Below are 24,100 nucleotides of genomic sequence, written 5' to 3'. Positions count from 1 at the left end.
CACTGATTGGAAAAAAATATCTAGTATTTTATACTCAGTAAAAATATCTCTCCAAAACAAATGTGAAATAAAAGACTTTTCAGACATACAAAAGCTGAAAGAATTCGTCACCAACAGATTTGTACTATAAGAAATGTTAAAAGAAGTCAAAATAAAAATGATACCAGATAGAATTATGTATCTCCCCAAGGAATGAAGCACAGTGGAAATGGTAACTGTACAGGAGAATATAAAAGATATTTTTCAAATTATTAGAATCATTTAAAATATAATTGTTTAGACAAAAATAACAATGAAATGTAGGGTTTACAATATATGTAGAAATAAAATATATGGCAGCAGTAGCACAAAAGCTGTGAGAGACAAAATGAAAGTTTGCTTTGTAGGCTCTTATAATATATGAGAAGAGATATAATGTTAGTTGAAGGTAGACTGTGATGAGTTAAAAGATATAAACTCTAAAGGAATCACAAAAAGAGTTATGGACAACAGGCCAATGAAGGATATTGCATACAATAACAAAAAGGACTATATCCAAAAGAAGGTAGGAAAAGAGGGAAAAGGTTAAAGAACAGATGGAACAAATAAAAGGCAAATAGTAAAATGGTAGATTTAAAACCAACTATATCAATAATCATATTAAATGTAAATGATCTAAACATCTCAATTAAGAAACCCGTTGGTGGGATTTTCTTCCAAGGGCTAATGGTCATGAACCCATAGGTTGGTGGTGTCACAAAAGTGGGGCTGCACTTACTGTTTCCTGTTAATGCCAACCATAGGCAATGGACTCTCCTATCACTCCTCTGGTTCAAATGGGCACTACTCAATCCACTGTGCTCTGACAGTAACCCTGAATGGGGAAGTACGCTTCAGTACCCAATGACACTACTCTCTGATATGTAAGCTACAAATCAGTGCTTCTTGTGCTCCCAGTGCTTTGTGGAGGAGGCTTTCCATTGTTCTTCACAGCCTTCCTTCCCTAGTAGTCATGTCTGAGTTTCGGATCTGAGGCTGTACTCAAAACACCTACAATTTCCAATCCTGAGATGTTGTCCTTGGATCAAGCATATGGCCTCTAATTTTTAATTCCCTTAAAATGAGTTTTCCTCTAGTAGTTGGTTTTGGCTCCATTTCTGTCTCTACCAATTCCTTATATATACAGTCATGTACCACATAAGGACGTTTTAGTCAACAATGGACCGCATATATGATGGTGGTCCCATAAGATTAGTACCATACAGTCTAGGTGTGTAGTAGGCTATACCATCGAGGTTTGTGTAAGTACATTCTATGATTGCACAATGACAAAATCACCTAGTGACACATTTCTCAGAACATATCCCCGTCGTTAAGCAATGCATGACTATAGCCATGACTGTGTCCCATTCTACCTCCAAAATTTATCTCAATTGTATCCATTTCTCTTTATTCCTATCACCAATACTTTATCCAAGCCCTCTCTCCTTTGTTATTGCTGTAGTGCCCCAATTAGTCTCCTTACATCTACCTTGGCCCCTCTCAAATCTTACTCCACACAGTGGTCATCATGGCCTTTTTAAAAAGATAGATCATGTTATGTCCCCATGATAAGAAAATTCAAACATCCTACAAAGGCCTACATGGCCTTGAGTGACCTGGGAGCTTTTGTGTTTGCCACTTCCCCTTTAGTTCTCTACATTCTAGCCACATTTTCTTTCATTCTTTCTATTCCCTGAAGTTTACTGGCTCTTTCCAACCTCAAATTCTACAGACCAGCTCTTTTCTCCTCTGGGATTGTCCTCTGCCACCTTGATCTAGGCACCTCTTGCTTAACTTTCAAGTCCCACTCAGACTTCACCTCCTTGAGAAGAGCCTTTTCGGACCCTTGGACAAGCACCAGTTTCCTTTTCACATGCTCCCATGGCACCCAAAGTTACTTCTTAATAAACATTATCAGCTAATTACATGCTCAATATTTGTAACTGCAGTGGGATATCAGCTCTCTGAGGGCTGGAGCATGTCCATTTTACTCACTTCTGTATGCCCAGTGCCAAGCATAATGGCTGGCTCTAGAAGCAGCTCAGTATAGTAGTTCATGAAATCTAAGATGCTAGTGATTGTAGGATGCACCATTATTTTACACACCACTAAGAAAGAAAAAACACCTCCAATTAAACTCTGATTTGCCTTCCATTTTAAGCTGCATAAGAGCTGTGAAAATAGGAAAAAGTATATCTTAGAATACAGGATATACTGTGAATACTAAATAAACTGAATGAATGAGTAAAGACTAATCCTATAACACATATTTCCATATTTGTGGAGCATTACCTTCTATGGGGTCCCACAAAAAGAGAAACCCATGCATATGGTTTGGAACTAACAATAAAATTTATGGGTGAAGGGGAATAGTCTTCTATATGGGTCAATTACAAAATGTTAGTTCCTTTTTTTAGGGATTTTTTTTTTTTAAAGATTGGCACCTGAGCTAACAACTGTTGCCAATCTTCTTCTTTTGTTTTTTTCCTGCTGTTTCTCCCCAAATCCCCCCAGTACATAGTTGTATATTTTAGTTGTGGGTCCTTCTAGTTGTGGCATGTGGGATGCCGCCTCAGCATGGCCTGACAAGCGGTGCCATGTCTGCACCCAGGATCTGAACCGGCGAAACCCTGGGCCACCAAAGCAGAGCGCGTGAACTTAACCACTCGGCCATGGGGCCAGCCCCAGGGATCTTTTAATTTAGGGTTACACAGGGCAAGAAATGTTAGACACCAGTTTCTATTCAGTACCTTGTGCCTTCAGATTCTCTTGAATGACAGAAAGCTTTTAATTTCCCTTTCCATAAGAAAGGATTGTTTAGGACATGAGCAAGAAACAGTGGTGGGAAGCAAAATAAAGGGTGGTACTATTCCAGGGAGAAGTCAAAACTGGACAGAAGATTCATTATGATTACTCGAGACTGTGAGCCATAGTTTGAGAATATGGAAGGAACTCTAGGTTACTGAAGGGACATTACTGATTATAAAATGAGAAAGAGAGTAGCATGGTAAGGAAGGAATCGAGTGTAGGGTCCAGTTAAGTTTGAATCCTGGCTTTGGCACTTATTAGTTCTATAATCATGAGTCTTAATTATCTAGAAAATGGCACCAATAATATCTAGCTCATAGGATTGTTGAGAGGATTAAATAATATATAAATGAAAAGCACTTAGTAGCAGCTCTGGAACCCAGAGTCAATAAATATTAGCTTTTGTTATTTCTATTCTGAAAAAGAAAGAAGAGGAAACTGCCTGAAGTGTATGAGTATTCTCTCTATTGTTTATTCATTATTGGTGCAATCTGTTTTTTTTAACTTCTTTATTAAAATATTTTAAAGTACCAGGATCAAAAAAATAAAAATGAAAAGAGGGGGCTGGCCCCATGGCTGAGTGGTTAAATTCATGCACTCTGCTTTGGCGGCCCTGGGTTTTGCTGGTTCAGATCCTGGGCATGGACCTAGCACCACTCGTCAGGCCATGCTGAGGTGGCATCCCACATAGCAGAGCCAGAAGGACCTACAACTAGAATATACAACTATGTACTGGGGGGCTTTGGGGAGAAGAAGAAGAAAAAGTAAGATTGGCAACAGATGTTAGCTGAGGGCCACTCTTTAAAAAAAAAAAAAAGGAAAGAATGGGCTTTTGCCAAAATGTTCCTGTAAGTTTATTTGGGTAACCTGTACTTCTTTGCTTTACCAAACAATCTTTATTCATCTTTTTATAAACAAAACATCCCATTCATACTGGGAAAAAAAAGTACCAGGAACACAACCGTATAATTCAATGAATCACCACAAAATGAACACAGCCATATCAACACTACCCAGGTCAGGAAATAGAACATTACTTGCCCCCTGAAGCTCAATCCCTTCATGGTCACTCCCAATGACTAGTCCCTCTCTACTTACCAAATCCAACCATAATTCTGGTCCAAACACCGTATATTAATTTTGCCTGTGAAGTTTTTTTTGTGCTTGTTAACTTTTCTTCAACATTAGATTGGAGAGGTTCATCTCTGTTATATGTGACTGCAGTTCTTACATTTTTATTTCCATCTAGTATTTCATTGTATGAATAGGCCACAATTTTATTTGACCATTTTATTGTTGATGGTCATCCAATCTGCTTTTATTCAACTTTTTAGTTGCCATTAAATGATAGATAATGGCTTAGACCTGGTTGGGCTCTTAACGTAATCACACATGTGAGTTGATGAAAATGATGGTTAAAGTGGTTACAGCTGATAGAAGCAAACAGCAACTAAGTTCAGTTATAAAGTCTGCTGAGGAGGAATGTGCAATGGAAGCCTCTGGAACCATTATAAATTAGCATTAATATGAAAGAGGGCGGGCAATCAGGCAAGCATTGTCTCTTCATCAAAATGATGAACAAAGATGCCAACTGCATATAATACACAGTGAATGCAATATGCAAAGCCAAAAGACAGCAATTTCAGAGCCTGAAAAATAACTTATCTCACAGTCAAAAGCTCCCACCTGTAATTACCAGGGTATGGGCAATGTGATGGAACTTAAAATTCTTAGTTCTTCCTTTGGGAGGATTTGAGTTGACCAGTGGTTTGAATCTTGGTTCTTCACTTGCTAAAAGCAAAACTGCTTAATTTTGCAAATTGCTTAACCTCTTTTTGTTTCAGTTTCCCTACCTGTAAATTGGTGATGCAAATAGTACTTCATATGTTTGCTGTGAGATAACCAATGTAAAGGGTTTAGCACAGTGCCAGGCATGTAGAAGGAACTCAACAACTGTTAACTATGAAAGGTGGTATGGCGTAATGATAAAGCATACTAGCTCAGATTCAGACTGCCCAGATTCAAGGTCTAGCTCTGTGTGAACTTGAGCAAGTTATTTAACCCCTCTGTGCCTTAGTATCCTCATCTACAAAGCGAGGATAGTAACAGTGTCTAGTTCATAGGTTGTTGTGAAGTTTAAGTGAATATATATTCTGGGACATGATAAACACAGTGAAAACACTTCCCCAGACAACAACAAAATTTAGAGCTACAGTTCTCAGCCCTGGCTACACATTAAAGTCACCTGGACAGCTTTAAAAAATTCTGACACCTGCATCCTACTGCCAGATAGTTTGAATTTGCCTGTGGTGGTGTTTGGGAAAGCTTTAAAATCTCCTCAGCTGATTCTAACGTGCAGCAAAGGTTGAGACCCCCACTTTAGTGACACTTCCTTATCAGGCCAGTTAAGCTCCAGCACTAATTCTTACTCAGATCACAGACCATCAGGAAGCACTGAACACAGTCTCCTTACAGTAGTTCAACAATAACTACTGGGGGCCTTTTCTGTGTAAGTTGCATGGGTCATGCAGAGTTGAACAATACTTGGTCCTCTCTGCAAAGAGTTTACAATATATTAGGGCAAGTACACAGGGCCCTGATCACTAACCCACAGGTCTGAATGCAATGATTGATTGAAGACTCAAAGTGCCATGGAGGCAAGGAAGAAAGAGGCCATTTACATTTGATGGAGATCCATGACAGCTTCAGGTAAGTGGCATCTACTTCAGCAGATCTTAAAAAATGGGAAGTGAATTACCCTTCATAGTCATCAGTTTTCCCATCCCTAACAGGATTTCTGAGGTCCCTCTTCTGCTAACAACACAAAAGTTTAAGATTTTATAAGATTAGTTCATGCGTAGTTTGGAAAATATTTTGATATCCCAGTTTCATTAAGGCATAATCAATTTTGGAAAGCAAACTGGGGTAGCCCCTCCCCCCCTTTTTTTGGTGAGAGATGGAAAATGGTTTGCTTCAGATTGGAGCTCATGGCCTCTCAAGTCCTAGATGCAGGCCAAAGCAACTTTTAGTTTCAAATGTACAGATATTCTTTAGTGACACATTAAAATCAGAGGAAAAGAAAAACCCACTTGGTTTTTGTTAGATAAAGAAAAGAGGGTATTTTATGATGTTTGGGCCCCCACGGAAGAGTGGGGCTGCACCTCTGGCCCAGAGTGGCTGTAGAGAGCTCAGATGAGGAGACCCCTGGATGCCTTTATCAGAATTCAAAGAATATGCTTGCATCCAAACAAACTGGCGTAGCGGGAAGGGGAAATGGACGCTTGCCTCAGTACACTGAGAAACCTCCAAATCAGCTGTGACACTGCTGAGGAAGCAAAACTGAGATAAAAATAGCCTATCTGTATGCCCTCTCATCTAAACCATTGCTGTTTTCTTATTATTATTTCTTTGGTTAGATTGCTCTATAAGAAATAGCTATCAGGGGCCGCCCGATGGTGCAGTGGTTAAGTGCGCGCGTTCCGCTTCGGCGGCCTGGGCATGGCCGGTTCGGATCCCAGGTGCGAACATGGCACCGCTTGATACACCATGCTGTGGTAGGCGTCCCACGTATAAAGTAGAGGAAGATGGGCATGGATGTTAGCTCAGGGCCAGTCTTCCTCAGCGAAAAGAGGAGGATTGGTAGCAGTTAGCTCAGGGCTAATCTTCCTCAAAAAAAAAATAGCTATCAAAGAAAAATGAGTATAACACTACTTGATACAATCAGTCAGAGAAGTAAAACTTTATAAAAATATTATGATGTTAGAGTAACATAATGTAGGCAGCCAGGATTCTCTGTGGTAAAGAACAGCCAGTTAAGGAAAGGTGGGCCCCTGGCTATGTGGGTTCCTTTTATGTGTTCCATATCCTAGAGAAAGGGTACATGGATTTTTCTCAATGACTAGACTTTAGAGATGTAAATATTCATTCATTCAATCAACAAATACATATTGAGCATATACTATAGCCTAGGTGCTGTTACAGGGAGCAAGCCAGATAAAGATCTTTGCCTTCATGGAGCTCATAGTCAAGCTAAGGGAAACAGACAATATACAATAAACTTAATCCATAATAGGGTTTGATATAAATCATAGTGTTGCTATAAGGTGATAAAATGTGGTGGGGAAACAAAATTGAAAAATTGAGTTAGGTCAAGGTGTTGATGAGGGCATGGGTGAGGTGATCATGGTCAGAACAGGCTTTATTGAGAAGGTTAAATTTGAATAAAGACTTGGAAAATGTGGAGAAGTTAGTCATGTGACTATCTGGGGGCAGAGCATTCCAGGCACAGAGAATAATCATTGCAAAGACCCAGGGATGACAGCATGTGCCTGACTCATTCAGGAAACAGCAAGGAGGCCAGTGTGCCTGGAACAGTGAGCAAGGAAGTGGTGGTTAGCTGGCTGTCATCTTGGTAATTGAGATAGGTGAGACAAGTGTCTCTCATCATTCAATAGGCTAGCCTGGGCTTCTTCACATGGTGATACTCATAGGATCCTCAGAGCAGCAAAAGAAAGCGAACTACAATATGTGAGCATTTTTCAAGTCTCTGCTTATGTCATGTTTGCCATTGTCTCACTGGCCAAGACATCTCACCTGGTCAAGTTGACAGTCACTGTGGGAGGGAGCTATTACGCAAAGGGTATGGAAACAGGGGAATTATTACAGCCATTTTTGTAAAAGATCTACCCCATTGCCCTTATTTTACTGAATTATAATCTTTTATGTATATGTCAGACTTCTTAAGCACAGAAATTCTGTTTCTTTATGTTTATATCCTGAGTATATGTTACATGCTCCATAATAGTTTATTTTTTCCTCACTATGTGGTATTTATAAGAACTGAAGACATTTAGGCTGTATGACCCAGATAAAGCTACCCATTTTAGTGAAACGGAAAGAGAGAGAGAGAGAGTTCAAAATAATCCTGAACCTCAAAATGCTATCCCAAAAAGATTTATAAGCCTCACCAAGACGTGAGCACAAGCACAGCCTGGGTAGCTTCTCCCACTGTCAGCTTCCCTGTAAAAGCTGCCAACAATATTCTTGAACTAAAGTGCCAATGGTGCTTCAGCTCTGTCCCGAGAGAATTCACACTTGTCATCTCTTTGTATATTTTTGTCACACACTCACTACATCAACAACTCTTCAATTTGCTGTGGCTCAGGAAATGTCAGAAGGGAAAGTTTATGAAGTCTCCCACATATGCAGACATCTGGCTAAAGCAAGCAGGACTGCTAATCAATTTGCCAAAGCTTGGCTCTTGTACTTTTCAATCTTTTATCCAGGAACTTAGTAAAATCCTGACTTTACAAAACAAAATTTTTCCCAGCCTCTTTCAGAAATACCAATCTGACCTAGGAAATTCATTCTAATCAGCTTGGAATGTACGTGATTCATGGAGAAATATTTCTATTTTTTAGAGTTAAAACAGACATCCAAACACATCCTTATTTCAAAACTTTTGTAGGTATCAGTCTTACTGCTTTCATAGTTTCTCTTACTGCAGTCTCGAGACAGAAACATTCTTGTGGGGAGTAACGCAAGACCAAATGTTGTGGCCTCTTTTGTCTTAAATCCAAGCTGTCCTGTGTTTGGCAGCTGCTTGAAATGTTCCAGCTGGTCTTAGTTGACCAGATGGCTGAAAAGTAAGGAGAAATTTCCTTATATAGGAAATAGGGCATCTCAGTTAATAATGGCTAAAGATAATGCCTCTGGATCCTTGCTCCAAGGAGATGGTTATGGACCTGTCAGTGTCACCTGCACACTTGTGTCATCCCAATTGTCCCCCACCAATGCTTACTCTCACCTTTACAGTCTCTGGCCTGTAGCCACAAATGAGGACTCAAGACACAGTTAGGAGTGGCTGCAAATCATTCAGCTATAATAACAAACAGAGTAAAGGAAAATAATTGTTTAACTCCCTTTGGCTACACTCAAAGCCTGCCTGATGTCTCACAGCCTTCTATTCAATTCATCCTGATATTTTCCTGTGAGTTGGAAAGACAACAATACACCCAGCGTTTAGTCTGCCACTAGGGGTTTTATGCTCCAAATGGTTAGAACATTACCAGCAGAACAGCTTCTTGAGGGTTGGCAGAGACATATATTTAAAAAAACCAATTTTACAACTTCAAATGGGAAGGTACCTATGGAACAGCTATCATGCTGTATTTCATTTTCCTGTATTTAGGGAAGAGATTGAACTTCTGAAAATCAAACCAAACAAGACAAAAACTACAAAAAGCTTTGGTTGGCGGGAAGGCAGGAAATTAACTCGGAATCAGTAAATACAAGTTTCTTACTTGAAATGCGTTTAAAATTTGTAAGCCATTTTGGAAACCTGCCCAGATTGTCTTCTAGAAAAGCTTATTTTGTAAGTGTAGCCCAAATATTATGAGTAGGAAGTCCTCATTGCCTGGAGTGACTTTTATGTCCTCCTACTTCACCTTTTTAATCTGCTTCATTGATTCAGCTCAGGCTCCTCCCTTCAGGCCATTTTCCTAACACTGGTCCTTCTCTCCCTCCTTCTCTGGCTCCCTTCGTCTATCCTTCTTCCCTCCCTCTCTATTTTCCCCTCCTCTACTTAACAGGTTAGGCATCCTCCTTGATGTCCTTATATTCCACATTGTTTAGTAATCATCCTTCCAAGTATCTCTCTCTGGCATACCAGATTACGAGCCTCTGAGGGCAGGGACTATGCTTTGTTTATCTTTGATTTCCCCCAGCCTCTAGCCCAGTGTGTGGCACAGAGGAGACATTCAATAAATGTTAGTTGAACAAATGAGTGGATGAATTAATTGCCAATTAAATTACACCTGGTACCTGGAATACCACTTGACTATAAGTCTTTTCAACACTGTCTATTCATTCACTAACCACCTCTTTACTGAGTACCTACTATGAGCCAGGTGTTGTGCTAAGTGGTAGGTATGTAAACATGGACAAAAATCAACGGAGTCCTTGTCCTCATAAGGATAAAACTCTGAAATTAAGTATGTTTATAAGTGTAACAGTATGGGAATGGGATATTCTTGTCTCAGAATTTTGACAAAAGTAGTACTCTGAAGGGATACTATACATATGCATGCAGGATTCAGGACTTTCTAGAAGATAGCAAATGCTATCTAGAGACCATTATACCCAATGCCCTGTATTGTAATGGAAGACTAGACATTTGAAAAAATTAATTGAAGTAATGGAATTTGTGGATGACAGTTCCAGGCATTTTTCCCTACTGTCCTAAAGATGGGGAGAGGGTGATTTACCCCCACCCCAGTAAGAGAAGAGACTGGCATCTCCTCCACATGTCGTATATCTGCTGAGCTGCAGAAATTCCAACAAGCTGCCCCTGGATCAGAGAGTAAAAGGGTTCTTAGGAGAGCCTGTCATGTATCCTCAGTAGTTTGAGTTTTGTATGAAAACATGAACACCACTACTTGTTTCTTACCCGAATAAATTCTGAATGCAGTAGGCTGGCTGGAATACCCAAGATGGTAGGGTGAAGGTAGAAGAGTTAACAGTTGTATTGCATTTCCACTATTTAGCAAGGCAAGAATGCATGTTCTTGGTGGACCAAATAAATGGTGTGGAAGATAGACAGATGTAAATCATCTTGAAAACATGTCAACCAGGAGAGCTATCTACCTGAGTAAGGAGACCCTAGGAGTATGAAGTTGTATGGGAGATGCTGCTAGGAGGCAATAGCTAAGAAGAGATTGTGACATCAACCAAAATGTTCATTATTCATCCAAGAATGGTATAGTATGTGGGACCCCCAAGAATCTCCAAAGAACTCAAGTTCAACTCACAAGAAAGCCAGCATTTGAAGGCTTGCCATTAGAGAAGGCAAGAGTTACAATACAACAGTGTCAGTCACATACAACTTTCTTCCATCCACCCTTTCACCCTCAGTCCTCAACAGTGGTGAAGTCAGCAACAGGAGTGGGGAAGAGAATTGGAAAGGCAAGGGGAGGAACTGTGAAAGAACAGACAATGTGCCTACCTTGCTGCACATCTTCAAGCCAAAGGTCAGACCTGAGCTAGGGGCAAGGGAGGGAAAGGGCATTGAATTGGGTGTAAGACTGAAGTTTTGTTTCAGGCTAGATGATTTTTCAAAAATTTGAATGGACTGTCCTAAAGTATTTAACACCAATACTTTAGCTGCCTATTGAATTGTAAAATACACGTTTGTTCATTCTGGGTCTAATGCCGTGGCATGTAGTGACTGAGAATCTATGGAATCTGCTTGAAGTGTCCTCCGTAGGCAGAGAAAATAGAACCAGCTGAGGATGTTTAATGGCAGTGATTGGAGAAAAACAGAGCTATTGCTTATTCAGACCCTGTAGAGTTTAACCGATTCACTAAACTGCCTACCTATGAAAAACACACACATGTGTGTATATACATGGATACAATAAACTTTTGCTCGTCTCATTGGCAGCATGACTATAACCAAATAATGGGCCATCCAAAGAACATGGCTTCTTCTATTCATAAGGCCCTTCATGAGTCTTCTAATGTAACTTCCCATCCCATGGAACAGTGTTTTCCATTACATTATGGACAGGGAACAATAACAACAAAAATAACCAGAATGAATTGAGTGCCTCATGTACAAAAACTGGGCTAAACAATTTATATATGTAATACCTCATCTCATCCTCATTTAATTTTTGAAAGGGGTAGATAATATTATCCTCATTTTAGAAATGAGGAAACAAGCTTAGAGAGGTTGAGTGAAGTGAAGGCTCTAACATTTAGATCCAGGCCTGCCTGTGTTTCAAAATACATCTTTGTGGATATATTCTTAATTTCCCAAAGTCTACTTGAGAAGTTCTGGAAAGGGAGACATACTCCTTGAGAGTGATTCCATTCCTTTATAGCATATGTCATATTATTATGAGATTCTTTCATATATTAAAGCTCTGATATTTTTCTGTAAAACTTTTAACCATAGATTCTGCTTCAGGCCTACTCTTATCTTCTATATGTTCTCACATGGGGGGTTCATTCATTAATTAATTTATCCATTCAATGAGGATTTATTGGTCATCTAGTCTAAGTCACACACTGTTCTAGGTGCCGAAATTAACATGATGAACAAGACAAAGTTTTTGCCTGAATGGAGCATACATCCCATTGGGCATCTTCCCATAGATCATCCCTGATTCACTCTGGTAATCCTCGGTTCCTTCTTTTTTCCATTGCAAAATAAGATTTTGAAAAATATATACATGTGTCTTCTAGAACACAGTGAGACACAAACACTCATATACAAATATATTTATAATGATCATACTTACAAAAGCAAAAAATAAAATCCTAAATATCCAAGATGGTAAAATAAATGATGATTAATACATCAGATAGACTAAGTCATTGCAAATTATGTTCATGATAGATTTTAATGCCATGAGAAATGGCACATAGTATAGAACTGTATAAAAGTTTGATCTCAATTTTTTGTGTGTGCATGTGTATGGGTTTGCCTACAAATGTGCGTAGAAAAAATGACTGGAAGGAAATATACCGAAGTCTTAACAGTTATTTACTCTATGGTTAACATTAATGCTATTTTCTGTATTTTCTATCTTTGCTATGATGAGCATGTCTTACTTTTAAAGTGCATCGTGCATGCCTACTCTGTGAAGGGTGTTGCCATAGGCCCTGGAGCAACTGTACAATCATCATAGTGGAGCATCTGCTCAGGGACTGCAGTGTTTATAAATTAAAATATTTATGTGTGTGTAAAGTAAGTATATGGTCAATTCTTTATTTTCCATGACTCACTTTTTATCCCATTTTCCTTTCTCACTGTCATCAATATGAGTCACATCTCCCTGCAGTCAGTTGAGAGCCAACCACGTTTAATAATTGCCTAAGAAAAATACACATAGGAAGATAAACCTGCTGATGGCAAAAGCGTAACCACTATGAGTTCAGAGCCAAGTATGAAATAATTTTTTATTATACCCTCTTTTGGTTTATCTAAGTCCCTATTTGCCTCTACATACAAAGATCACTGATCAGTGACCATTTATTTAGCAATAGTTTTGACGATTAATGTAGAATCATAATAACTAATAAGAATGAATAACAAATTCATAAAAACTCAAGCTCCCATGTTGAAAATAAATGGCTTCTCTTTTCATAGCAATGAGTGGTTGGAGGCTAAATGTCTTACATTTTGACATTATCTGCATATAATTTGTCACCACTGCTTTAGCTATCAAATCGTAAAATACATGTTTATGCATCCTGGGGTTTAATGGCATGGCATGCAGTGATGGCAATAACTAATAACTAATGACAAATAAGCAAATGAACCTGTTTGGGATGGGGCACAGAGTAGATTAGAATTTCTGTTAGGTAAAATTGATCTGTGATTATGAAAAAAAACTGTTAGTATTTCTGACATCTGCATTCCAGTAGAAACATGACACAGGTATTTTGTACTATTTGTTATTCTAGAAAATAAAAAAGTATCTGAGACAGATCTATTCCTTTTTCTGTGAGCAGACAAAATCTAATATTATCTAATATGTATACTGTTTTCACAGTATACAATCCACCTCCATTATAGCCACAGACCTCCTCCATATGTCATCTTATCTTCCAACATAGGAGATAATGTGGAACATGATCTAACACTTCTCATCATGTCAAATGCAGCACAACTGAACAGAAGCTCAAGCCAGCAAAGATATGGGATTACATCTCAATTATTTTCTGGAACTGGGTTTTGGAGAGACTGCTCAAGCAGTATGAGACAGTGTACACTGAATACTAAATTGAACTCACACTCCTGAAAAATTGAAGCCAACAGCTCAATGTACTCAGTGAAAGGGGGAAACACACATAGGCACACTTCTGGGGTGCTGGGGCACTTCACAAGCAGGACGTTTATAATTACTTGCTTAAGCAATGTTTATAAATTCAGAGGGCCCACCTTACATAAAAATAGATTATGAAGCCATTATGATTATTATTTGAGGTGCTGCAAAATGTCTGTGTGTCCCTGGTATCCACCCCACACTTCTCTGTCAACCTGCCACAGTTGCCAGAATTTTTACCATCTTGGATGACTCCACTGCTCCTTCTCTAGGTAACTATGTCACTCAAAAATAGTAGTGTATCAACTATTAAGGTAAATTAAGGCATAGAAAAGATTCATGTATCTGATTTGCTGCACCTTAATATTGTACATTCATTTCTTATATATACTCATTGACATGGCTTTTCTGTATAAACTTCCAGAGGTTAATTCAACCTTTATTATTGTAAATGACTTCACTGAGTGTATGAATCACAATAGACTCACCAATAAATATTTGACAGTACAGCATAAGTTGCACCAGTGTTACTCTGATTCCTGCAAGCTTCATGGCTCATAAACAACATGAGGTCAAAAGCACTCAGTGGCTTCCTAGACAGAATTACGGAGCCATGTTTCTGCCTCCACTCATTCCTCTTCTCTCTCAACCTTGATTCCCCTTTCCCCTAATTGATCTGGTTATGAAGGTCCCTTACGTCCTCAGAGCTCTAATTCTCTCAAACTCAGCTCTTTGTTCTCTTACTGCATTTGCATCTCCCACAGTGCTGCAGGATGGCAAATGTTTCTGTCTTCACAGAATTCTCTAGCCCACAAGACCTTTGACAAACCTCTCAGGTCACTTGTTGTCAAGCTAGGAGATTCTTACCTTTGGCAGAGATGCCCTGGAACCTGAACTCTGGGTGGTCATCGTTAAGACTGTGGTGATGCCCAGTGCAACCCTGGCAGGGGCTGCATCCATGTTTATCCAAAATGAGACCCAGGACAAAATGACTATCAACAGACTGGGGATGTACATCTGGATCAGATAATATCCCATCTGGCGTTCCAGGTGAAACTTAACCTCGATGCAGGTAAACTTTCCTGGAAGCAGGAAATGATGATTTAAAATCCAATTTGAATTTATCTCTCCCATTCCAGCCTCCCACTTTATTTTTTAAAAAAAGTATTACAGATGGATATGGAAGATTATACAAAATGCTCACCCTACATAAGCAATTCAGCTCTTTTCCAACTCAACCAGTAATGGAAATGACAGTGTGAGAATGAATAAAGAGTCACTGGACCAAAACCATGTGGCATATTTAATTTTCTAAATCTGTGCTTAGTGCAGCTTGATTATTTAGACAGAGCTATGGAATTTGCAAGACTGTCATAAACTGACAAGTGGAAATAAAATATTCACATTTTATTATTGTATGTAATATATAGCACACAATATATAACATACAGCACATATGTATAGCATATACTATATGCATATAATATATAATGGATAATACATAATAGTTGAAACCATTCCCTTCTAGGTAGTAAAGTTCACATGGGAATCCCAAAGTGTTTGGATAATTGTGTATCTATCTTTGTGGTATCAATAGCAAGAGAAAAATATACATTTGTATAAGCCATGCATATAATCTAGTTGTCTTAAAAATTTCCTAGCCTTCTGGATAATTGCTTGAGGACATTTAGAATATTCCTAGAATCTGTTTACAGTGTTATATTGCCTATAAAAAGGAGTACATCTAAAAATATTAAAACTTTAAACACACTATTAAGAGACAAATGTTCCTGCCCTGCCACTTTTCTTCCTCTTTAATATGCTTGGAGTTAGAACCTCAGGAGGTAATTTGGCTTAGTCCACTAAAATTATAAGAGATAGGGTTGGATTCTTCTTGGTCAGGAAGAACATCTTGGAATCAGGTTTTAGTTTGTAGGAAGCACTGTTCACTGCTGGAACAAGTGTTCATGGACCATTCTACTCAGCAACGGACCTGGAGCAGTCACTGAACAAACCATCATGTCTCGATTGCCTTTCCATGATCAGCTTGTGTGGTGTCAAAGACTGGGACATTTGTAGAAGCCATCAACTTTACAGGCATAATCTTCCAGGTAACAACAGATGCCCACTTGTTGCTACCACCTCAAATTCTTCTCAGCCTCCCCCCCCCCACCCCCATGTGTCTGTCAGTATTGCCAAGAATGCATGAGTTTAGAGCCAGCTGAATTCCTGCCAACTGATTTTCATCCAAACTCCTATTATTGTCCAGGACTGGAGAACACAACAGCTGTATTTCTGGGTTTACAAAGACTTCTGTTGTTATTCTTCTCTTCCACTAAGGCAGAGAGTGCAAGTTGACCTGAGGATCCAATGTCAAGAGTGGATGCCAGGAACGGGCCAGAATTTATACGCTTCCTGCACCACTTACAAGGTCTTGTACATCTTTCCTCAAACTCATTTGACAGCAGATGGTCAGCGAGAGAACAGCAAGAGACTCCTAAATCTCTTTCCTTCTCTTTTTGTTTTGGAGAAAATTATCTGTTGTGCTCACTGACCTATTCCAGAGGGTACAGGCATCTTATCTGTTGAGGGGGCTTTGAGCCAAACTCAGGTCCGTGCCTTGTAGCTCCATTTTCTTGGTAAACATGCAACAACTAAGGTGATGGGATGTATACTACAAGCTGCATATGGAGCCCACTTAGGTTATAGCAGCCAAAAGAAAACTTACCAGTGTTATAGTGCTTTGTGCAGTAGCCGAGTTCCTTCTCTTCTTTCAAAATAAACTGGGGCAGGGTCAGTCCTTCAGCAACTTGAACTGGACCATCACTTAACCATTCAAATATCAGGTCATTCATCGTGTACCCAACTGGAGTAAACAAATAATAATGGAAAATTGAATGCATCTTTCCAAGTAAGCTTGAAAGTCTAGCCACGTAAAGAAACAAACAAGGAAATCATCTAAAGCAGACACATGCTCAGCTAACTCAAGAGCATTTTTAATAAAAGAACTGCAATCACCATGATGACTATATGTCATTGGAGCCAAAGAAATTGAAGACAGCAAGCTATTTCTGAATGATTTTTTTCTGTGTAATGAGAGAATGAAATCTATAAAGTTCATTTTCTTCTGCCCTCTTTATTCACTAAATCTCCCTGAAGAACAAACAAGTAAACAAACATAAAAGTCCTATGAAAATTGTCTTTACTTAAAAGAGCTGTGTCTGTGGCCAATCCAATAAGACAATCTAATTCATGGCACCAGTGTTAGCCTTTCAAATGAAAAGCATTCTTTTTTTTAAATGAGAACGAATTCATCACAGGCCTACCTAAAACATTCCCATTACAAACTTGGCCTCTCTCCTAGGGTCTATTATCTTTGTTTTCAGAAAGCTTAAGCTAAAGTCCTTATGGTCAATCCTCAGTTACTTTAGCAAGTGGCGAAAGCTATAGATAGGTAGCCTCTTAGGTAGATAACCTATTAGGAAGTTGCGGAATTTGCAAATCAAGTGCTAGTGTCTTGCTAAATGGGCCTATTCATCACAATGATTAATATGAAGTGAAACAGATTCTCTATTATATAAGGTTATATTGTTATATGACTCTTGAATCATACAAAGTAAGGTGGTTATCAGTTTAGTAAACCAAAATTAGCTCTTACTCTCCAAGCTCCTGCTAATTAGGTCACTATCTGTCAAGTGCTTCTAGATCTTTTTGCACCCCAGAAATCAAGGCTACTCTTCCTTCAGGCATCATTTCTCTCCCCTCCCCCTTCATGATATTTGAACTCTGAAATGAGAGTGAGGAGGACAGGGATCTTATGTGAGGTCTTGGCTGAACAATAACCTTAAGCATGTTTATTAAATTTGTAGATTCTTGTTTACTGCAAGAGAGTGACTCACCAAATCTACACAGAAATCAATGGCAAAGTTAATTGGAATCTACTTTCCTCTTTCTTTGGACCACCTTTTCCATTCAAAGCCAAAAAATAAAAACAGGGAAAGCAAGAAATTACAAAGAGGACCCTGTACAAGGGTTGATGGTCCACAAAGAGAATGGTCAACCTATCTCTTCTCCTGAGCGCTTTATGAGTACTTCTTGGGTATCTCCAACAAATACTAGAAGCTCGCCAAACACCCTATATCCTCGTCTGGTGAACTTCTTGCTGGCTGCCACAATAATGGTCTTTGTCAGCCATCCTGAAGTCCCAGGCTGGGACATACAGAAGAGGTAAAGAAGTGGGGAAGGAGGAGGTAATATGAGGGTAGAAAAGTAAAGAGTAATTCCCACCCTTCACATTCAAAGTTAATAGCAAACACATTGCTGCTGCTTTGTTTTCATTACTTCTGGGTCCTGCAAGAACCAAGCATATTTACTAATTGGAGTTTTCTAAGCCTTGGAAGAGCCTCAGATGACAGCTAGGCTGTTTCACAGAGAAAATGTGTTGAATTGAGGCAGGGGAGAGTTTGGAGCAGTAGAGAAGACACAAAGAAGGAATCATTACGTAAGAAAATGTTTTTCTCAACTACCTTCTTAAGAGAAGGAGCGAAAGGGAAAATATGAATACATAAAACCTATTGTAAGTCAGAAATTCTCATTTTACCCCTGACAACTTCTTAAAACAAAGATGTTTTATTATTTTGTTTATTTCTATAGGAAGTTTCCGGGGAAATCTACAGTGGTTTTAAATGATCAGAAGGAAACCCTGTCACCACCTCTTTTTTTAAGAATAGTTGATGTGTTTTTTTACATTTATTATTTTTCTAAACTAACAAGTTAAAAATATTTCCTTGCCCCTGCTTCATTAGATCTCCTGACATCCCTGTAGATCAGTAGCACTTGTTCTCTGCATTTTGCAAACAGAGAAACTGACAGAGCAAACCCAAAAAAATATCATGTGTCTTGACTGAAAATCCCTTTACCTTGGAGGCATCAGCAACTTACGGCACATGTCAAAGATTTCAGTGGCATCAGGGCTAGAGCATAAAGGGGACAAAGTAGATAGCATTTCTCTACTTCCTTCACCATGCCTTTGTGTATGCACTGCCTCTAAGGGATATGCCTCTTATTCCATATTATCTCATGGCCCTCATTCTTGCATCCTCCTCTGGCTAAGGTGCCTGTATCTTGTCCTCAAATCAGTTACCCCTTCCTGCCAAAATTCCTTTGGGGTGTTGGTCTATATGAGCATAACAGAAAGAAATACAATTTTCTGATTAGAGAGTGATTCATTATAGAGGTTGAATGATAAATAATCTTAATTTTCCCAGGAGGCGCTTTCATTTCAAAGAAAAGGTTACTAAATCAGGCTTGTTTTTTGAGGAAGGGTGAGCTATTTGGCATTTTACTTTGAAAGATTGTCTATGTTCTGTTGGGAGTGAGACATGCACACGCACTTTTGCTTGTCCTTCCATTAGTGACTTGGGAGTTGGTAAGTAGGTAAAGAATGAGTCTTATTTTCTCCTTAATGACACACTAAAAGAACCAGGTCATTGGTTAAAACAAGCAAGCAGTTATTTTAACAGTGGTGACTTACAACTCTCCAGCTGCATTGTACAGGTCTGGACATCCATTGGAAAATTCTTCAAGTCCATGGGACAGGATAAAGTCAAGGTGAGTCTTAGCAAAGAAAAAAATTTTAAAAACAAGTTTTAAATCTGTGAGGTCTGATTCTTGAAAAACAAACTAAAAATACGTTTGACATTAAGCAACATGACACTGATTCAGATAATGAAATCTAAGCTCTCAAGACAATGCTTTCTATTTTTCAAAAGAACAGTAGTCATAAATTTTTTAAAATTATGGAATTTCACTCTAACCCTTTATTATTTCCCATCTTCCAGCCTCTGACTAGCACCTTCCCAATGGCACTGGTCTCAAGTTTATTCTAGAATCAACAAGAACACTGAGAAATAGTGTAATGAGAGCAATGGGCTACTACCCACACTGATGTCCAGAAGACAGAGTTTCTACTGTTTTAGAATTATACATCGGATAGGTGAACTTTAAGGACAAAAAATGATGTGATAAGCATAATTGGTTGCGATAAGTGTTGGGTCTCCTTCCATCAAATGGGCAAATGCTTAACTCCTCTGTCTTTTCATTTGCTAATCTACATGGATGGGTTAACAATAAATTGTAGCATTCAGTCTAGAATTGACAAATCTGGAGCAAGCAATTCTTGAACTAAAAAAGACATTTAAGGATGGTGGCTTGTATGTAGTCTTCACCTCTCTGACCCAAGAGGGGCTACTCTTCTCCCCCTTTCCTCTTTCCTTAACTTTTCCAAGCTCCAGCCAACTCTGACCAAGCCTTAAATTAGGATATTTATTGAGCTGCCATCTCTTTTCTATTTTTTCTTTTAATCCTCAAGGAGATGGTACACCCTTCTTGCTCTTCAATTTGTTTATACCTCAGAGATTCAAGGAAGGAAATTAAGATTGAGAATCAGCAGATCTGGGTTCCCTTCCTACTATTGCCTCAAACTATCTCTGCCTCCTAAGCAAGACTTTAAACTTGATAAACATTCATCTCCTTATCAAATGGTGGGGTAGGATCAAATGATGCTTATTCTCATTTAACTTTAATACTAGAATCCCTGTTATTCTAAAGTTTACTGTTTCAAATTCTGTTTATTTTCTCTCAAACATCTTTTATATCAGTAGACCCCTCCAACTCTTGCTGTTACCTAAACTCTCCCTTGTTGTCATGCTTGTTCTCACTCTCTCCTCCTGGTTCCCTTCTCTGCTTTATTTTATACATTCTATACAAGCCAAGACAAAACAGAAAGTAGTGGCACACTTATTTTAAAGAAAGAAAAAGTTTGAGATTTGAAGTGAGATTAGACAAATAATCCATGCTGGCAATCTTCAAAATCCTTAAAATACAACAATGATTGGTAAAAGCAAGATACAAGACTGCAGTGTAATCTCAATTACGTAAACATATGTTTTTAATCTCGTATATAAACACAATACTATATTAACAGTAGATATTTCTGGTTGGTGGGATGATTCATATTTTTTTTTTGTTCAATTTATTCTGCATTATCTGTATTGACAAATATAGGTTATTTATAATTAAATGTGCCTTTCTTTAAAAATAGCTAGAAGATAAAATTCTGTTTTGTTCAGTAATCTTTTGCTATTATTATAATCATTATTATTAAAATTTTGCCATAAATATACAATATTTCACCTTGATTGCTAAATAAATTTCCTAGCTTCTGTGGGCTATTCTGAGAACACAAATAGCGTGTTTCTAAAGGAAAAAAAAATAATTTTGAGTTGTAAACAACTGACTTAAAAATAACATTTTAGACAGAAAAAATAATTTTTGTCAATTGTGGAGTTCAATTACACATACAGATATTTAGATTTTTTCCCCCCAGTATGAAGACTTTAATTTTTGTAAAACACAATTTTATTGAGATTAATGCCGTGAACTCTTTAAAGCAAGAGCAGAGTAAAAGAATCAAAATGAAAATCTCTAGTAATCAAAAATTTTAAAAACTCTGACACTTTATTAAGGGGGGAAAAAACCTCAAAAGGATCTGTGAGTTTAAAATTATTATTAACACAATTAGAATTTAGTCTCCTGTTTTTTAAAGAAGAAATATTTTCATGAAACAAAAATATGTTCATACAAAACTAATCATTGGACATGTACATAATTTAATTGAATCAAAATCAGAAAAATATGGAAATTTAATTATTATGAAAAGTTTACTTTTTAGAAATTAGGAAATAATAAGTGGAAACTAATACAGCTTTAAAAAACATGCAACAGTGAATTCAACTGTAATTTGTTTGCTATTGGAAACAACCCAATTTTAATATTTTTAATCATAGGCTTTCTAAATCTGATTCTTTGGGGAAGTAATTTTTCGCATTTATTTAGGGAGAAGAGGCCTCACACAGGATTATTTCTGCCTTTGTGGCAGATTCTGACAATCCTACAGAGATCCAGAATTCTTGGGGTCAAACCTATTAACAGCATGGAAAACCCCACTGAGAGAAATTTCCAACAAGCATGAAACTATGTCTGAATTTTGTCTCAGCTGAAGACTCAGCTCCCTCCTTCCTTATTTGTTTTTCTAATTTCCTTCCTAGATAGGTTTTGTATTGGAACTCAACAGGTGCCAATAGTAAGGAGGAAAGTTAACAGCTCCATAGTTTGCTAAATCATGTCATCAGCTAAGCAAATAGGAAGAGATTGTAAAGATCTAATCAGTCCCTTCATGGGCCACAGAGTCCATAATTTATGATGTCTAGTTTACCACACATCTGCAGGCCTAAGATTCAGACTTGCATTTTACTTATTTTTTTCGTTGAAGTATATGTGAAACACAGTAAAAACACACAAATATTAAGTTACAACATGATGAATTTTTATGTCTCTATCCACCTGTTTAATAATCACTGAGATCCAGATTTAGAATATTCCCATCAGCCCAGAACAGTCCCTTGTGCTCTCTTCCCAGTTAAAAATCTTCAAAAGTAACCACTACTACTACTTTAATTATGTTTTTTTAAAAGTATTTTTAGATTTGAAAAATAGGAGTTTTGGGGAAAATGAGCTTGATATTATTTTGTACAGAGATGCAGAAATTGCATCAAATAAGATTGACACAACATTAAACTAAAACGTGAACAATTATCTCCTTTAGTCTGGCTCATCGTCTATTTTTGGTGAGTCTCACAGAATTAAATATTATAATTGAAACTCAGAATTTTCGCTGGCAGACACTGCCTAGAGCATGTCAGATTTGCTCCCCTTTCCCCTCAATCTAAAATATTAAGGCCATTGCACCTGAAGGCAGTGGGCTCAGCCCGCCCATCTTCCCTTTGATTTTTGTTAAAGAACTCATTTCCTGAAGCATTATCACACATTCCCCCACTGTCATTGTGGCTAACATGCTTGCATTCAGGGTGCCCTTGCCCCTGTTTGTATAAGGAAAGGAATAAACTTCCCTCACAGAGACTCTGCTTCTTTACTGAGAGTAAGAAGGCTGAGCAAACATTTTGATTTTAAAGGCAAAAGAATAAAACAAAGCACAGGAAGTCAGTCTCCCAAAATCTCACTTTCCTCTGCTCTTCAGTTCACCTTACTCATAAAACCAGCTCTTGGATTTATATTTTACTTAAAGTTTAAATGTCTGATAGATGCAGACATTGTAAAGTGTTTCAGTTACCTTTACAGTTTTTAAAATCAAGTATTATATTTTTATGTACTTATTTTCCCCTATTACAATGCAAGATCCACAAAGGCTGAGACTGTTTTTTTTTTTTTGGCTGAGGAAGATTCACCCTGAGCTAACATCTGTACCAATCTTCCTCCACTTTATATGTGAGTTGCCGTCACAGCATGGCTGATGAGTGGTGTAGGTCAGCACCAGGGATCTGAACTCACAAACCTGGGCCACCGAAGTGGAGCATGCCAAAGTTAACCACTATGCCACCGGGCCGGCCCTGGGGACTCTCTTTTTTACCATCTAAAACAGTACCTGATGCAAAGTAGGTATTCAATAAATATTTTTTGAACAGATGACTGAATCAGCATCCTAAAGGTCTGTGGCAGAATTTTAGGCTTTTATTCTGTAGAAATGAGAAAGGACAAAGGATTTAGAAGAGAGGAGCCTGGTCGCCAGAGCCCACAGTGTGTGGCCAAATTACAAGACTTGCGAAAGAAGCCAGCAAAGCTTGCCTGGCTCCTTCTGTAAGTTACTAGCAGATTCCCACTAGAAATAAGGCAAATCGAGCTAAAGGAAAGCCAGGAAGCTGGGTCCACCTGTCCTAGAGCCTTGATCAGGTAGCTGGATCCACAGCCAGGACTGTTCTCATGTTGCTAGAAGGATGCAAATTAATCATTTAACTTTACAATGGTATGACAGACAGAAGGCTTCTTGATGCACAAAGCAACTATTGGTTCATAAGGACCTCAGTATTAGAAATGGGAGTCCATTCCCAGTGAAAGATTCTTGAGGGAAAACAAAGCCATTTGAAGAGAAAATGAATTTTCAGGTAGAAAATTTTAATGAGTGATTTGTTTGCCTAAAGCAAAGATTGCTAACATACTATTTTGGGAGAGTTAATTCTAATGGTTGCAGTAGTCTGTCTTATTTGTAAAAGAAGGACAGGCGGATGCTTCTGTGTTTTTCAGGAGAAGCAAGTGTCTCGGGTATATTGCTGTTGTTCCTCTGTTAGGGACCACGTTTATCACTCTGTAGCACACTACAAACCCTCAGCAGTATGTAGATATATCAGAGGGGATAGAAGCTATGGTGTTCTTTTAGGATTAAAATTCTCAATAAGGAAAAATAAAAATTAACATGATGATAGTATTATTAATCATAATTCTCTGAGCACCTGCTGTAGGTCAAGCACTCTCATTATTTTACGATCATGTAGTATTGTCACACAAGGCAGGTAGCATTCTCTCTG

General features: G+C 38.3%; 1 protein-coding gene across 3 annotated transcripts in view; it reads right to left on the bottom strand.

The window, feature by feature from the left end:
• Window positions 1-24,100, bottom strand: part of GLRA2 (glycine receptor alpha 2) — a 175,118-nt gene that overhangs the window by 79,269 nt on the left and 71,749 nt on the right. For all 3 annotated transcript variants that reach the window (XM_003365745.5, XM_023633280.2, XM_070256945.1), the window contains 3 exons: window positions 19,195-19,277; window positions 16,390-16,527; window positions 14,529-14,743 (listed from right to left, as the gene is read on the bottom strand). In XM_003365745.5, coding sequence (XP_003365793.1) covers window positions 14,529-14,743; window positions 16,390-16,527; window positions 19,195-19,277 — 436 coding nt within the window. The remainder of the gene's footprint in view (window positions 1-14,528; window positions 14,744-16,389; window positions 16,528-19,194; window positions 19,278-24,100) is intronic.

The sequence above is a fragment of the Equus caballus genome, chromosome X (genome assembly GCF_041296265.1).
Source record: "Equus caballus isolate H_3958 breed thoroughbred chromosome X, TB-T2T, whole genome shotgun sequence".
NCBI classification, from domain to species: domain Eukaryota; kingdom Metazoa; phylum Chordata; class Mammalia; order Perissodactyla; family Equidae; genus Equus; species Equus caballus.
The sequence above is the reverse complement of the archived record's forward strand: the minus strand, read 5'-3'. Positions and strand labels throughout refer to the sequence as shown.